This window comes from Phalacrocorax carbo, chromosome 6, assembly GCF_963921805.1.
Source record: "Phalacrocorax carbo chromosome 6, bPhaCar2.1, whole genome shotgun sequence".
NCBI classification, from domain to species: Eukaryota; Metazoa; Chordata; class Aves; order Suliformes; family Phalacrocoracidae; genus Phalacrocorax; species Phalacrocorax carbo.
Window position 1 is genome coordinate 37,477,364 of NC_087518.1, and position 15,348 is coordinate 37,492,711.

Consider the following 15,348-nt stretch of genomic DNA (forward strand, 5'->3'; position numbering starts at 1 on the left):
GGGGTGCATGCATCCCGAAATGTTCAGATGATGATCCATTGGATATTCAAATTTGACAGTGGTGATTTCACTTGGTCTGTATGTCAGAGAGTTTTATTTTTTGCATTCTTTTTAGCAGCCCTCCAAAGGCATCATCTGCCATTTACTGTTGCCGGCAGAGACATCCTCCCCTGGCTATAGCCACTGACCAGAGCTGAAGGTCTGGTGGAAATAAAAGCGCAGAAAATTGTATGCAATGTCAGTAACAGAATGAGAAGAAATCCTGACAATATATGACATTAGCTAGATTAACCAATATTATGAATATAGTGCTAGCGATAATAACATGATAAACTGAATACAGTGATCAACTAAATCACCTCTACTGCAAACTCCAAGTAGATAAAGAAAAAATCCACGTTGCATAAAGGTAAAGATTCCTTTTGGCATCTCCTGTACAGTTGCACTGAAGGGACCTTTCTGGCCTTCCTCACACTTTTGAAGTGAGTCTTGCTGTCTTGGTGGGAGAGCAGAGCACTGTCCCACTGCCACCTTACTGCAGCTCCTTTTCATGGTGAGGCATTTCAGGAATCCAGCTGCTACCCTGTTCTTGAAAATACCAGTGACAGCACATCAGAAAATATAATATCCCTGCTAAGGTTTAAAGTTAGAAATACTACATTATAGAAAAAGAAACTTAAGAGTCATCTATGTCACTACCATTTTTTCTTCCCCTGCCTCTAGCTAAATGATACAATGGAATTACTTTCTTTGGTTCTGACCTTAAACTTTCTGGTACATAAAGATGCATTTTTTCTTACTGAGAGAATAGTGTTCAGATGAGCAGTTGCCCTGTCACAACTGAATTAAAAGTTCAGCCCTGGACTTAATTCAGTGGCACAGTTCAGTATTTATTTTGTGTGTGCGTGTGTGTCTGTGTGAGAAATGAATAAGGAAGTCGATACTTTTATATGAAAAGGAGAGTTAAAGAAAATGGTAATTTTATGGCTTTGCTCAGATTACTGAGAAATATCAGTTTCAGGATGCAGGATTTCAGGAAGAGTTTGATTTCCAAAAGCAATTAATAAGTCCCAGCCCCATCAAGACACCATCACAAACTCCTAAAAACTTTAATGATGGCAGGTCACAATCCAGGGGATCCTATACTTGTAAATTCCAAACATACCTGAAACACACTGTTAAACATGTAATTTACCTGCTCTCATCCTGGATAAGGTAGCTAAGTCAAGGTCATTGCAAAGCAAAGAGCTCCTTGTCAGACAGAGCCTGTCAGCCAGCCAGAAGAAAAACAATCAAGAAAAGATAAAATCCTCCATCAGATGGAAATATAACATCTAAAAATACAAAAGTCTTTCCTTATTTATCCTGATCATAAAGAAATTACAGCTACTATTTGGGTATAAATTTGAGATGATTTGAGTGATGCTGATTTTCTTGAAAATAGATGTGCTTCCACCGTCTGGGAAATGGGGACTGCCACCTTTTGATAATGCAAATAAATATCACTATCTTCTCCTTGAAAGAATATACACCAGCTTCAACGGTGGAATATGGATATCTATATTTACTTAATAAACTTAATTTCCTTCTATGACAAGGTTACCCACCTAGTTGACCAAGGTAAGCCAGTCCATGTAATCTTTTTGGAGTTCAGTAAAACTTTTGACACTGTCTCTCACAGTATCCTCCTGGACAAAATCCAGCATGCAGCTGGATAAACATGTAAAGCAGTGGGTGAGCAATTGGCTGGTGGGTGGGGCTCAAAGAGTGATAGTACATGGGGTTAAATTGGGCTGGTGGCCAGTCAGCAGTGGCACTCTGCAGGGCCACTTAGGGCCAATACTCTTTAATCTCTTCATAAATGACTTGGATGCAGGGCTGGAAGGAATGTTAATTAAATTTGCTAATGACACAAAATTGGGAGGAGCTGTTGACACTCTCAAGGGCAGAGAGGCCCTGCAGAGAGATCTTGAGAAACCAGAGAGCTGGGCAATCACCAACTGTATGAAGTTTAACATGGGCAAGTGCTGGATTTTGCACCTGGGGCACGGCAAACCTGGATGTACATACAGACTGGAGAACGAGAGGCTGCAGAGCAGCTCTGCGGAGAGGGACCTGGGGGTTCTGGTTGATGGCAAGTTGAACATGAGCCAACAGTGTGCCCTGGCAGCCAAAAGGGCCAACCATGTCCTGGGGTGCATCAAGCCCTGCATTGCAGCCAGTCGAGGGAGGTGATTGTCCCTCTCTGCCCTGCACTGGTGTGGCCTCACCTCGAGTGCTGTGTGTAGTTTTGGGCATCACAGTATATCAAGGATATGAAGCTACTAGAGAGTGTCCAGAGGAGGGCCAAAACGTTGGTGAAGGGTTTAGAGGAGAAGTCATATGAGGAGTGGCTAAAGTCACTTGGTTTGTTCAGCCTGGAGAAGAGGAGACTGAGGGGAGACCTCATCACGGTCTACAGCTTCCTCCCAAGAGAAGGAGGAGAGGCAGGCACTGATCTCTGCTCTCTGGTGACCAAAGATAGGACCTGAGGGAATGGCAGGAAGATGCGCCAGGGGAGGTTTATGTTGGTTATTAGGATAAGGTTCTTCACCCAGAGGGTGGTGGAGCATGGGAACAGGCTCCCCAGGGAGGCAGTCATAGTGCCAAGCCTAGCAATATTCAAGAAGCACTTGGACAACACCTTCAAACACATGGTGTAAATTTTGGGGTTGTCCTGTGCAGGGACATGAGTTCAATTCAATGATCCTTATGGGTCCCTTTCAACTGAGGTCATTAAATGATTTTGTGAATCAACCTTGGACTTCAGAGGGCCAACTTTGGCCTCTTCAAAGACCTTCTTGGAGTAATCCCATGGGCTAGGCTCTAGAAGGCAGGGGGAAAGCAAGTGAAAATATTGGTGCCCAAGTTATCTCCTCCTCCATACTACCTCTCAGAGAAAAATGGGCAACTAGAAATAGGCAAATAATACAAATCAACTCCTGGTTACGTGGCTGGTGTCAACGTGAGGGTTTTGGCTTTTATGACAATGGGATGTTCTTCAACAACCATAGGCTGTTAGGAAAGGATGGAAGGGAGGGATGGATCATCTTCCTGAAGATGATCTCCAGAGGTCCCTTCCAACCCCTACCATTCTGTGATTCTCTGATTCCATGATTCTATATATTTCTTTGAAATGAAGGAAATTGCGAGACCTACTTGTTAGGTGGTTGAGGATGTGTATTCTGTAAAATGAGATGCAAGCAGAAATACAAACATAATAGAACTAGATACTTATATTTTTAACATCAAGTGCCTTTCTACTGCAGCTCCCAAACCTTAACAAACCACCAAGGGAAAATGTATGTAATTTTTTATGAAAAGCAGCTCTATATCATAATCACTATTTTTACTGAGCAAGCATGCCAAGAGAGAAAGAGCTTTACAAGCTGTTTCTTGCTTCAGAAGACAAATAATAAAGATTTTTTTTAAAAATTACTACTGGCAATAAATAAATGTTATTAAATCCATACTGTCTTTTTTTATGAAGCCATTAATACTTCATTCCTTTATTGAAACTCATGCTACCTTCATTTATTAAAAGATATATTCAAAAGTGAGTATATTTTGCCTGTTTTCCTAAGAAGGAATGAATTCTATTATGCACTAAGGTAAAAATATCGAGAGACAGGAATTGTTTGGATTATGATTTGGTAATCTAATTCTTAATTCTATTACCACAGAAGAAGATATTACTTAAATAGCCTTTTTATTTTTTTACCTCTGCCGATTTGACATGCATACTTACTAGATACAGAGGGAAACAAAGCCAGACATATTTCAAATAATTCAAATGTTTTTGCTTACTGTGGGGCCCAGAGGTGCTTTCCCTATGAGCATTACATCCCCGGCACTGCATCGCCAAGGGCAGTGCCACAGTAAATCAGCTGCAGTAGCTATCAATGAGTGTGACCAAGCATCTGACATCCTTAAGCCTCCCCCCCACCCCCAGATGTATGCGTAACACTAGACATTCATCTTTCAGCAGAGGACAGAATCTTGTTGATGAAAGCTGAAGCAAAGAATACACTGAGTACTTCAGCTTCATGTGTGGCTACTCTCACTAAATCACCTACCCCACTCAGTGACAGGCCACATTTTTGATTTTTGTTTATTTAGTGCTAGTGTAGTCATAGAATATCTTCTTGCAATCCTTGACGCCCCTTGCAAGCATCACCCTAGTTGAGCTTCAGCTTTCCTAACACTATCCATACGTGCCAAAGCAATGCCTTGGACAGCTCAACTTGTAGCCTGTTTTTGCCTCAGTCTCCTGTATATTGATTTATTTTCTGCTTTGGACATCTACATGAGGTCCCTGATTAGTCAAGCCAGAGTTCTGATAAATGTGTTTCCTCCTCAGCACCACAAAGAATATTCTTGCGTTTGGAAGATTCTGTCTTCCAAGACCTGTAAGCTTTTCTGGACTCCTCTGTGACACTAAAGCAATACCACATACTAGTCCCCTATTAAGGCTAAACCTGCTCTCCTAAGATGCATGATATGTATGCAGCTATTTGCTTTTCTCCCTCTCCTCTTAATCATTAACTCCGTTAGTATGTGGTCACCATACCCAAGACAGCCAGTGATTACCACAACCCCACACAGCACTTCCTTCTAAGTGAAGAGCAGATGGAGCTGTGCACTGCACATATTTGCCCATTCGAGGACCTGGACCAAGGACTTACGCCCATTGCCCCTTGTGCTGTCGTTGGGCACCACTGAAAAGAGTCTAGATGCATTGTTCTGACACCCTCCCTTTAGATATTTATAGATATTTATAAGTATTTATGAAGACTCCCCTCAGTCTCCTCTTCTCCAGGCTGAACAAACCCAAGCCTCTCAGCCTTTCATCATAAGGGAGAGGCTCCAGTCCCCTGATCATCTTGGTAGCTCTCCGCTGGACTTGCTCAAGCAGTTCCCTGTCCTTCCTAAACTGGGGGCCCAGAACTGGACACAGTACTCCAAACATGGTCTCACTAGGGCAGACTAGAGGGGGAGGATTACCTCCCTCGACCTGCTGGCCACACTCCTTTTAATGCACCCCAGGATATTGCTGGCCTTCTTGGCCACAAGGGCACGTTGCTGGCTCAGGGTCACCTTGCTCCCCACCAGCACTCCCAGGTCCTTCTCAACAGAGGTGCTTTCCAGCAGTTCAGCCCCCAGCTGGTACTGGTGCATGGGGTTGTTCCTCCCCAGGTGCAGGACCTTGCATTTTCTCTTGTTGAATTTCATCAGGTTCCCCTCAGCCCAGCTCTCCAGCCTGTGTACAGGCATTTCAGAGAGGTGCTTGAACACGCTGGTTTCCCCGGAGGGTTGTATGAGGACCCACTACAGCCATGCAGACCCCTGAGGTGGTTGGTCTGCTGGTTCCTATCGCATGAGGCCACCACTGCACCTTTATCACTGCTCACATTGTCCTGTCTTATTCCCCCATTGTTTGTGGTGGCATGAGCATTGCCAATTTGTCCCCCTCCCCCTGAGTTCCTCAGTTTAAAGCCCTCCTCACCAAGTTTGCCACCCTGCTGCCAAAGATTCCTTTGCTCCTTCCAGACAGGTGGAGTCCATCCCGTCCTAGCAGCCTATGGTTGTTGAAGAATGTCCCATTGTGATAAAAACCAAAACCCTCACGTTGGCACCAGCCACGTAACCAGGAGTTGATTTGTATTATTTGCCTATTTCTAGTCACCCATTTTTCTTCAACATTTTCGCTTGCTTTCCCAGACCTTTATAGAATTGCTTAGTTCTGCCCAGGCTCTGGCTTGCAGCGTCATGGGTGCCCACATGGAAGAGTAGCAGAGGATAGTAATCAGTACTTTTGACAAGTTGTGGCACCCTCTCAGTGATGTCTCGGATCTTAGCTCCCGGAAGACAGCAAACTTCTCGTGATTCCCTGCCAGGTCGGCAGATGGGTGCCCCAGTGCCTTTTAACAGAGAGTCACCCACTACGAGCACTTGTCTCTTCTTTCTGTGGTATCTACTCTGTGCTGCTGGTACAGTTGCACCTTGTGGACCTTGCTCGTGGGTGTCTGCAGTCGCTAAAGCTACAAGTCTGTTATTGGTGGTGATACTGGGAGGTGGGGGCTGAGGCAGAGCCCTGCTTCTGTGGGTCACCGGGGTCCAAGGTGCCTCCTCCTTCTCAGTGGTGTCTGCTACAGGAGCGTGGTTCTGGGGCTGCCTATCTATCTCTGCCTCAGTTCTATTAATATTAATATTACTCAGCCTTCTAACTGCAACTCAGCCACCTGGCGCAGCAGATCATCAACCTCTGCACACCTTGTGCAGGTATTTACCTTCTTACCAGGCGAGGGGTTGGGGCACACGTTGCAACCTACCGTCTGTACTGAAGCCTCCAGCTCCATCTGAGTGAATGCGTCAGACCTCTCTGGGGTTTTCAGCATGATAACACTGGTATTAGCTGTGCGGCGAGTGCTCACCATCCCGGCAGAGACCTAGATCTAGAGAGCTTCCCGGGCTGTGGGCCTACAAGCGGGATGCAGCACCCTCCCTGCTTGCCCTGGCGGATGCACCACGCCCTGTTTGCCCATCCTGTTCACCCCACGCCTGGTCACTCGCGCTCCCTAGGGGCTGTTTAAATCTCCTGCGGTTTCTCATGGCAATGCCCAGGCCGCATCAGCCTCCCTCAGGAGAGCTGCGGGGCCGCTCTGCGCTTCCTCAGGCTTCCCTGGCTCCGGGAACTGCCTTGTCCACCCCAATCTAGCACCCAGCCGCAGAACTTACCGTTGCCGCTGCTGCATTCGTCACCAACTTAACTCAGTATGTCCAGTTATGTCCTTGTTTCAGCTGGGATAGAGTTAATTCTCTGCATAGTAGCTAGTATGGGACTATGTTTTGGATTTGTGCTGGAAACAGTGGTGATAATGTGGAGATGTTTGGTTGTTGCTAAGTAGCGCTTACACTACTGGTCAAGGACTTTTTCAGCTTCCCATGCTCTGCCGGGTGCACAAGAAGCTGGGAGGGGGCACAGCCGGGACAGCTGACCCCAACTGACCAATGGGATATTCCATACCATACGATGTCATGCTCGGTAATATAAAGCTGGGGGAAGAAGGAGGAAGGTGGGGACATTCAGAGTTATGGCGTTTGTCTTCCCAAGTAACCGCTACGCATGATGGAGCCCTGCTTTCCTGGAGATGGCTGAACACCTGCTTGCCCATGGGCAGTAGTGAATGAATTCCTTGTTTTGCTTTGCTTGCGCGCGCAGCTTTGGCTTTACCTATTGAACTGTCTTTATCTCAAGCCAGGAGCTTCCTCACTTTTACTCTGCCGATTCTCTCCCCTGTCCCACCAGAGGGGAGTGAGCGAGCGGCTGCGTGGTGCTTGGTTGCTGGCTGGGGCTAAACCATGACAAGTTGTTTGGTTATGAGGCTGCCAAAGCAAAGATTTAGGTGCTCCTAAATCTCCCGTGTCATGCAGCAAAAGTAACAGATGTATTTCCTGCATAATTTCCTTAGAGAGAGATAACCCATATTAATACTCCACATGAAATTGAGATAGGCTCCTTTAAAAACATACAAACACGGCATGCTGGTTTAGTTGATTTTCATTACTGTACTGGAATTAGATGAGGTTAAAGAAAAAAAACTCTGAAATGAAGTCACCTTTTGGGCTGCCCTTACTGGCTTTCAAAAAAAAAAATCTTAGAAAAGTGAACAGCAAGAAAAGAAACTGCATATCATCTACAAAGACCAAGAGGTAAGAGGCAGTAAAACCATTCCCTCAAACTCGCCTTACTCAGCAAGACATCAATAATATACAAACATGTTAGCTGTTCCCATACAACAGCTACTACCAAAATTAAGCAACAAAAAATCAAGAAGGTCCAGGCTCCATCTAGACACCTTCACAAACTCCTAGAAAATTATAAGACAGTACCCATTCGAGGTCCTGGACCAAGAAGCCATCCCCACCTCCATCCAGAAATCCCAGTGACTTGTATCCCAACATCTTGCCCTTCCAGCAAATGCCAGGGAGGCCCAAGACCCCCATAAGAATTGGGTCTGTGAGCTAGAGACTTCCTTGGGTCATTTAAAGGAGACTCCACTCACTTGCTCATCCTGATCAGGCGGTCAGGACATTAACCTCTGCCATGACCCCAGGGTTGTTTCCAGGCAAGCACACGGAGGAGCAGCTAGGAGCAAACAAGGCCAAACACACTCTACTTGCTGATAATCAAATTACCTGTGGGCTTTAATTCTTGTCTCAGCATGCCACCAAAGCAAGCCTATCTCAGGACACAATTGTTAATAAAAATAACAGTGAGATCAATATAGAATGGATAAAAATGCAAGCACAACCATTCAGATGGATAAATGTAAACACATTTACAAAATGTAAATACATTTACATAAAAGGATAAAATGTGGATAAAATGTAAACACAATCACCCAATAATAAAACAAAACAAAACAAAAACCAACACAGAAATTCCAAGACAGAACATTGGCTAAGCTGCAAAAAGGCAGAGTGAAATGGGAAACGCCAGGAAAAATTGAGTTCAAATCACTGGGTCAGTTGAGGGATCTTTCATTTCCATGGCTGGGCTCCTTCACGTCATGTCCACTTATACAAAAATTCCTGCAACATCACGGGAAAAAAGGGGAAAATGCGTGAAGACCAAGCCTGACACACCACAGTGGTTCCGCAGAGCAGTGGACAGGCACTTTCAGAAAAGCTGCCTCCCACAGCCCTCTGTGTTCTCAGCACTGAGCACTTACATTCACATTCAGGATACTTAATCACTCCATCCACACACCTAGGGGTAAATGCTTCAGGGAGTGAAACTGCTCTGCGCCACCATTTGCATTCAAAGTGGATATAATCCCCAGTGAGATAGGTGGAAGTGTCTGACCATCCTGGTGACCGTAGTTTAATATAGTTCCTTTCCATGATCGTCTTATGCACTATACAGTTCTCTGCAAAAAGTACTTTCGTTACTTGCCTGTAGACCTCACACTGGACAACCAATGCTGTGAAACTATTAGTACCAGCAAGGATCCTGAGAGCCCTTTCCCCAGCACTCTTTCCAGCTCAGGTATGTCAGTCAATGGCTTCTTGGGGGCACTGCCCCTCACTGCCTGCAGCTTACAGGATGTTCCCACACCCTGACACTCCACCACTACCTCCCCAGGAGCTTCCCCGGGAAAGCTAAAGGCTTTCCCCTCCACTTCAGCACTAAAACTGCAACAACGCGTCATGAGGAAAGTGGAGATGACTTACTTCCAGGCTTGCACTGCGGATATTCTAACGTCCCATCTACGCACTGTGCTCTGAAGGGCGAAGATGCGGGGTCCGCCAAATATCCTCTTTTACACCGAAATTCTATAGTGTCGCCTGATCTGGAATACAGCTTTCCTCCTTCGATCCATTTCAGCTCAATATTGTTTCTGGCCATGTCTTCTTCAGATGCTGTACAGACAACTTGAAAAAGGCAAGAGAAGAGTGTTGTCACGTCCTACAGACACACCACAGGTAATTTCCCCACCCCCACCCCCCGCCTCCGGCCCCCTGGAGCCTAAGTTCATTTCAGCACAAAATGTTTCCAGCTATTTGCTCTGACCCTCTGATACTTGTGACAGGAAAGACATTCACATCCAAGCTAAAGGGAAGGAAGACCATGGCTGAGACCCCATGCAGAGCTATGGAGAAGGCTTTTCACTCGGACAGTCACACAGGGTAATACTGAAGCTTATGTGGGGGAAGTCAGCAGGCAGCAATGAACTTCCCCATTTTTGTTTTGAGATCCCTACTTCCCTTCTGCCCAACACTTCTCTAAATTCTTTTCCTCATAGCCAAGTCACAGATGTACTCCCGGATTTCCCCAGTGCGGTATGTACTCAGACCCATCCTCCCCACCCACAGCCTGCTGATCATAGCAGCGTCCCCAAGTAGAGAGCACTCGGGAGCTCTGCAAGTGATGGTGTCCAGCCAAATTCCCCTCCTGCCAAACTTGTGGTGGTGGTGAGAGACAGCAGGCAGAAGAAGGGATGGCAATGGTTGCTGCCTCCACATGTGTTAGTTCATAGCACAACCAGAGAAGAGCTTGGAGGGCCAGAGATTCAAAGGAGGCACAGCCATATCTGCAAAATAGAACCAGTACACAAGCTTGCCGATGAAAATCCTGCCTAAACAAGCAGGGTTGGGAGGTTCTGCAAAGAAATGGCCTCCTGCTCTTAGACCCACCATGGGCAGGGAAACAGCACATTTCACTGTCAGGGAATTCACCTTCAGGACACTGAAAACCAAGTAAAGCCAGCATGAGACTCTGAGAGCCCTTTCCCCAGCACTCTTTCCAGCTCAGGTATGTCAGTCAATGGCTTCTTGGGGGCACTGCCCCTCACTGCCTGCAGCTTACAGGATGTTCCCACACCCTGACACTCCACCACTACCTCCCCAGGAGCTTCCCCGGGAAAGCTAAAGGCTTTCCCCTCCACTTCAGCACTAAAACTGCAACAACGCGTCATGAGGAAAGTGGAGATGACTTACTTTCAGGCTTGCACCGCGGATATTCTAACGTCCCATCTACGCACTGTGCTCTGAAGGGCGAAGATGCGGGGTCCGCCAAATATCCTCTTTTACACTGAAATTCTATAGTGTCGCCTGATCTGGAATACAGCTTTCTTCCTTCCACCCATTTCAGCTCAATATTGTTTCTGGCCATGTCTTCTTCAGATGCTGTACAGGCCACTTGAAAAAGGCAAGAGAAGAGTGTCATGACTTCATACAGAGATACCACAGGTAATTTTTTTCCCCTCTGTAGCCTAACTAGGTTCATCTCATCACAAAATATTTCCAGCTATTTGCTCTGACCTTATGTACTTCTGACAGGAAGTCTACATAAGCTAATTTCAAGGAGAAGCTACTTCTAGGCAAGAGAAGGGCTCATTGTTCTGCCCTGCTGGCATCACAGGTCCAACACAAGTGCTGCCACATGTGTGATGCCTTCAGGATCTGAAAAAAAGAGAACAGGAAGAGTCATACAGCCTTTGGCCATGTAGCATGTTCTTCAACCTACCTAGGCAAACTGGGGGGTTTGTCCACCGCCCATTGGTACATCTGATATACCGAGATCCTTCCAGAACATAGAGACTTGGGCATTTGTATTCCAGAGTTGCACCTTGTGGATATTCTTGCATGCGGAAGGAAAGAATATCTCCATTTTCAATAACTGGAGGTGGGCCACATTTCCCACCTTTCCCTGGAAGAAAATTCCCAGTTGAGGGAAACATGAGAGTTTCAGTTCAGTGGGGGCCTGGCCACAAATACTACCAAAGAGTACATTGGCGCTATGAGAGATCCGGAGGAAAGCAGAGAGAAAACCAAATACCTGCAGGTAGAAAAGAGCAGGCAGGTGGAAAAGAACAAGAGTTTCTCACTTCTCCAGTGCTTGGACTCACAATGGACTTCCTCTCTTTCTGCATAATGGCGTAGTGTTTGGCACAGCTCTTTGTGCTGAAGAGCCTGGCACCCACCTCCCCCCTGTACTGCCTGAGCAGTGAGAAAAGTAGATCTGATTGCAAGCAGTAATGACTATCACTGAGCTGCACCACTGCAGTCACTAATGGGATAGCCCTCCGGCTCTGTGGGCCACTGGGGAGTTTGCACGTGCCAGTCTTGAAGCACTGCTGCCTCATGGATCTTTATACCTCTTCCAGCATCACACTGCTGCCAAATCTGGCCTTCCAACAGACCTTACGTTGGGAAACCTTCAGAGAAGGCCCAGATCCCTTGGTATCAGCAGTGACACTCTTTGCACTTGGCATTGTGTTCAGGAGCCACAATATGGAGCCTGGCCTGAATTAATCTGCTCTTTCTGCACCCCTTTCAGCTCCCAGCTGGGTGGTGTTTGAATCAAATGCTGCTGCATTGGTTCACGTGCTGAAACTTTCTCTATGTCTAATGAAAACAAGAGTATTCAGTGTGCTCATGAAATCCTAGGTGGAGGCACCAACACAGTACCTAGGTATTGGCTCACAAATCAAATTCTACTCTCAGTTCATTTAACCGTTGATTTGACTCCATGGCATTCACTACAGCAATGCACCATTTGCAGTATCTGGATGTCAGCTAGCACAAAATGTGTAGGCTCTGTTCTCCAACACAGAATGCAAATTTTCTCACTCCCTTCTCATCAGGCAGGCACAGAAAGTAGATTCTAAGTCCACGGATTGCATCTCAAAATTAGACCTGGCCAGCAACTGCTCTCGGCCTCAGGCTGAAAACGAGTTTTCACCGCAGAGAAAATGATTTGCAGAGACTGGCCAAAAGTGCAGATTAGTGCTGTACAGCATTGTGTGCCAAAGGGCTGGAGAGTGAAATGGTTTCTTTACTATTTGAAGGCAACTTTCAGAAACCAACATTCTTAGTGAGGTGAAAATAAGATACGCTACCCTACCAGTTAGCTCCTCATTTGCAGCCGGCGTCCATTTCCCCATAACCCTCCACCTGCTTGATTTCAGCACTGAGCTAAGTTTCAGCTACCAGCTTCAGCCCACTAGGGAAACGATTCCTTTGCTGATCCTCCCTGCTTGCTCTTTCTCAGGAGCCAGAAAAATAGGTGTTGTAGCAGCCCATTCAAAGCAAGTCACCTCTTGGCTCGATTGGCCTCACTCACCTGCATGCCTCAGTTGGCATTACTGTAACCCAACACGAAGTTCACAACATGAAAGACTGAGAAGGATCATAGACTACTTTGAACTAGAACCTGTACCTTCACAGACGGGCGGTGCTGTCCAGTTTCCTTCTCTGCAAATAATTTCAGGGGGCCCAACAGTCAAGAACCCTGCATCACACTGGTAGCGAATTGTTTCACCAGGCTCATACGTTTCCTTGTTTCTGCCTTCGATCTGAGCATTGGCAACTTTTGGAACGCTTCCACACGGCATTTCTGAGAAGATACAGAAAGCTGATGCTTGTACTAACGTGATACACACAGAATGAGTTTCCACCAAACAGATGCTTTAGAGAGCTTTTTCTAACAGCAGCATAGTCATCCGCTGACAGTAGATTTTATAGAAAAGGTAGCATACGGAAGATTAAATGAGCCATTCCCCTAAAAAGGCACGGACTTCAGTCACTGAAATATTTTGACCCTGTTTCTACCCCTGCCAGAAAAGTTTAACAATGTTTCCATCACTGCAGGGCCAAAGCAACTCCTGGTCACTAGAGTGGATTCTGTAGAAAACAGATCCTTGGATTATGGGGATGTGCCCAGGACTCCCGTGGCAGAGAGATGAACTGAGCAAAGACTGCAAGAATACAAAGGAATAGTTTAAAGACTACACTGCATTCAGAAAGTTGGCCTTGCATCCAATCAGGACTGCTCTGATGACATCCACGAGGGATGGTAAGGTTCCACATCAAAATGGAGTTACTGGCCCTTACCAATCAACCTCCCATTTAAAATTCTCTCAGCTTCATTGCTAACTGCACTTCAGAAAAAGTATTTTTTGATATTACCCAAGCATGCAGGAGATGAAGTCCAGTTTCCCATAGAACAAGTTATCTCCGATGGTCCCTCTAACATGTATCCAGAACGAGAGACATACTTAAGTCTAGCACCAGCCAGATACATTGTTTTCCCTTGTTTTTCAATCTTTAGGTTTTTATTTTCCAGCCTGGGAACATCAGCACATTCTATGGGCTGCGGCGGCAAACATGATTCTTCTAAAAAATACAGAAAACACAGATAAATCCTAATATGAGGCAATTAATAGTCCAATGACATATGTCATCTAAAACTGGAAAAAAAAAAAAAGAAAAAGAAAAAGAAAAAAAATCATGCAAACATAAATGAAATGGCTTGGATGGAAGCTGGAGAAATATCCAAGATGCAAACCCACACTTCTTTCTCCTTCCCCTCCTACACGGGGTTTCTCTCTTTTCCTTTGAACGGAACTAAAGCCTTTTTTCCAGTTCATACCAAGGAGATACAGTTACAGCTTAGCATCAAGAACAGGGAAAATTTCTTAGGCAGAGAAATAGAAGAGACATCATCTTGTTTTGGGATACTGAAAGTGAGTGCCTAGAATGTGAGCTATGACATTTTTCCACCATTAATAAAGTTGTACCAATATCCGGGGAGTTTTGTGATGATGTGATGAAAATGCAAAAGAGAAGAGAACTTACAAAGTATTATAATAATGTACTTCCTGATACATACAATGGATTAAATCTCTATGAAGCCCGCCTGAGTCAGGGCTGTCCCAATGCTTTCTTCTCCAACTTAAATTATATTATATATGCATTTTTAGCTATTAGCAAATTAGGTTTTATTAGTTGACACATCAAGTTGAAAGCGTATGTTTGCACTGAATTCCACAATGTAAAAGGTCTAACTACAGGCAGAGCTCCTGTTCAGCAACTGAGAACTTTATGTCAGTAAAAGTTGTTTTATGAACACCTCAGACATTTTTTTTTGGTTATTCTTCTCTATGTCTGCCGCTTACCAGCAGAAATGGAGACTGACAGGCAATGCAAAAGAAGAGAAACCACGAGGCATCAGAATTTTGCAGCTTAAAAATACAGACGTGGCTGGCATGTTGTGCACATCAGTCACCAGCTGGCACCTCATTTGTCCTGCACTCATCTATTTCCAATTCACTTCTGAAAACACTTTATTCTACCTCTTAATGAACTTCTGCTTACAAGATATCACCTGCATCAGCAATATTTTAACAAATGGATTATAGCTTCCTCAGCATTTCTTAGAATAGGTGCCCTTAGATATGCCATATCATTTTTACTCCTATTACAGGAAGAAGCCACAAGAAGAAAAGGAAAAAAATATCAAGAAAGAATAAAAGTTAAAGTACCCAAAGATTTATTCCTGACAAGCAAATTTACAAACATAATTTACACCCATATTTTTAAAATTGCTTTCACATTCATACTGTCCTCTGGCACCAGTCACATACATCTCCCGTTGAGTTACAGAAGCCGAGGTAAAAAGTGTTCATTAAATATCTTTTATGAAGAAATTCTGCCTAAAACAATTTTCTGAACTCATGTGGCACCTGTATTCAACTTATAAACGCTGACATCTTTATCATATCCAAGCATGAATGAGTACTTTCACAAGAAGTGGAGAGAAACAGGTAACTGCAGGACTTATTTTTTCTGCTCAAGTACAGGTATCTAGAATTGATCAGATGAACTGTGCATCTGAAATGCAAATTTTTTGTTTTGGTTGAAGTAAAAAGAAGGGAGAGACTTCCCTTCTGCACTAGGTTTCTATACACCGTTACCATCAGCAAGCGTATTTGTGGTGGGAAAACCACTTGCCTATTCAAT

The 15,348-nt window shown here is 45.0% G+C and overlaps 1 protein-coding gene across 1 annotated transcript in view; it reads right to left on the minus strand.

Moving 5' to 3' along the window:
- Positions 1–8,219: 8,219 nt before the first annotated feature.
- Positions 8,220–15,348, minus strand: part of LOC104051323 (coagulation factor XIII B chain) — a 33,490-nt gene continuing 26,361 nt past the window's right edge. Inside the window, exons 14-20 of the mRNA XM_064455773.1 lie at positions 13,516–13,722; positions 12,767–12,943; positions 11,072–11,254; positions 10,543–10,743; positions 9,277–9,477; positions 8,775–8,972; positions 8,220–8,634 (exon numbers count right to left, since the gene is read on the minus strand). Of these exons, the coding sequence (XP_064311843.1) occupies positions 8,633–8,634; positions 8,775–8,972; positions 9,277–9,477; positions 10,543–10,743; positions 11,072–11,254; positions 12,767–12,943; positions 13,516–13,722 (1,169 nt within the window). The 3' untranslated portion in view covers positions 8,220–8,632. The remainder of the gene's footprint in view (positions 8,635–8,774; positions 8,973–9,276; positions 9,478–10,542; positions 10,744–11,071; positions 11,255–12,766; positions 12,944–13,515; positions 13,723–15,348) is intronic.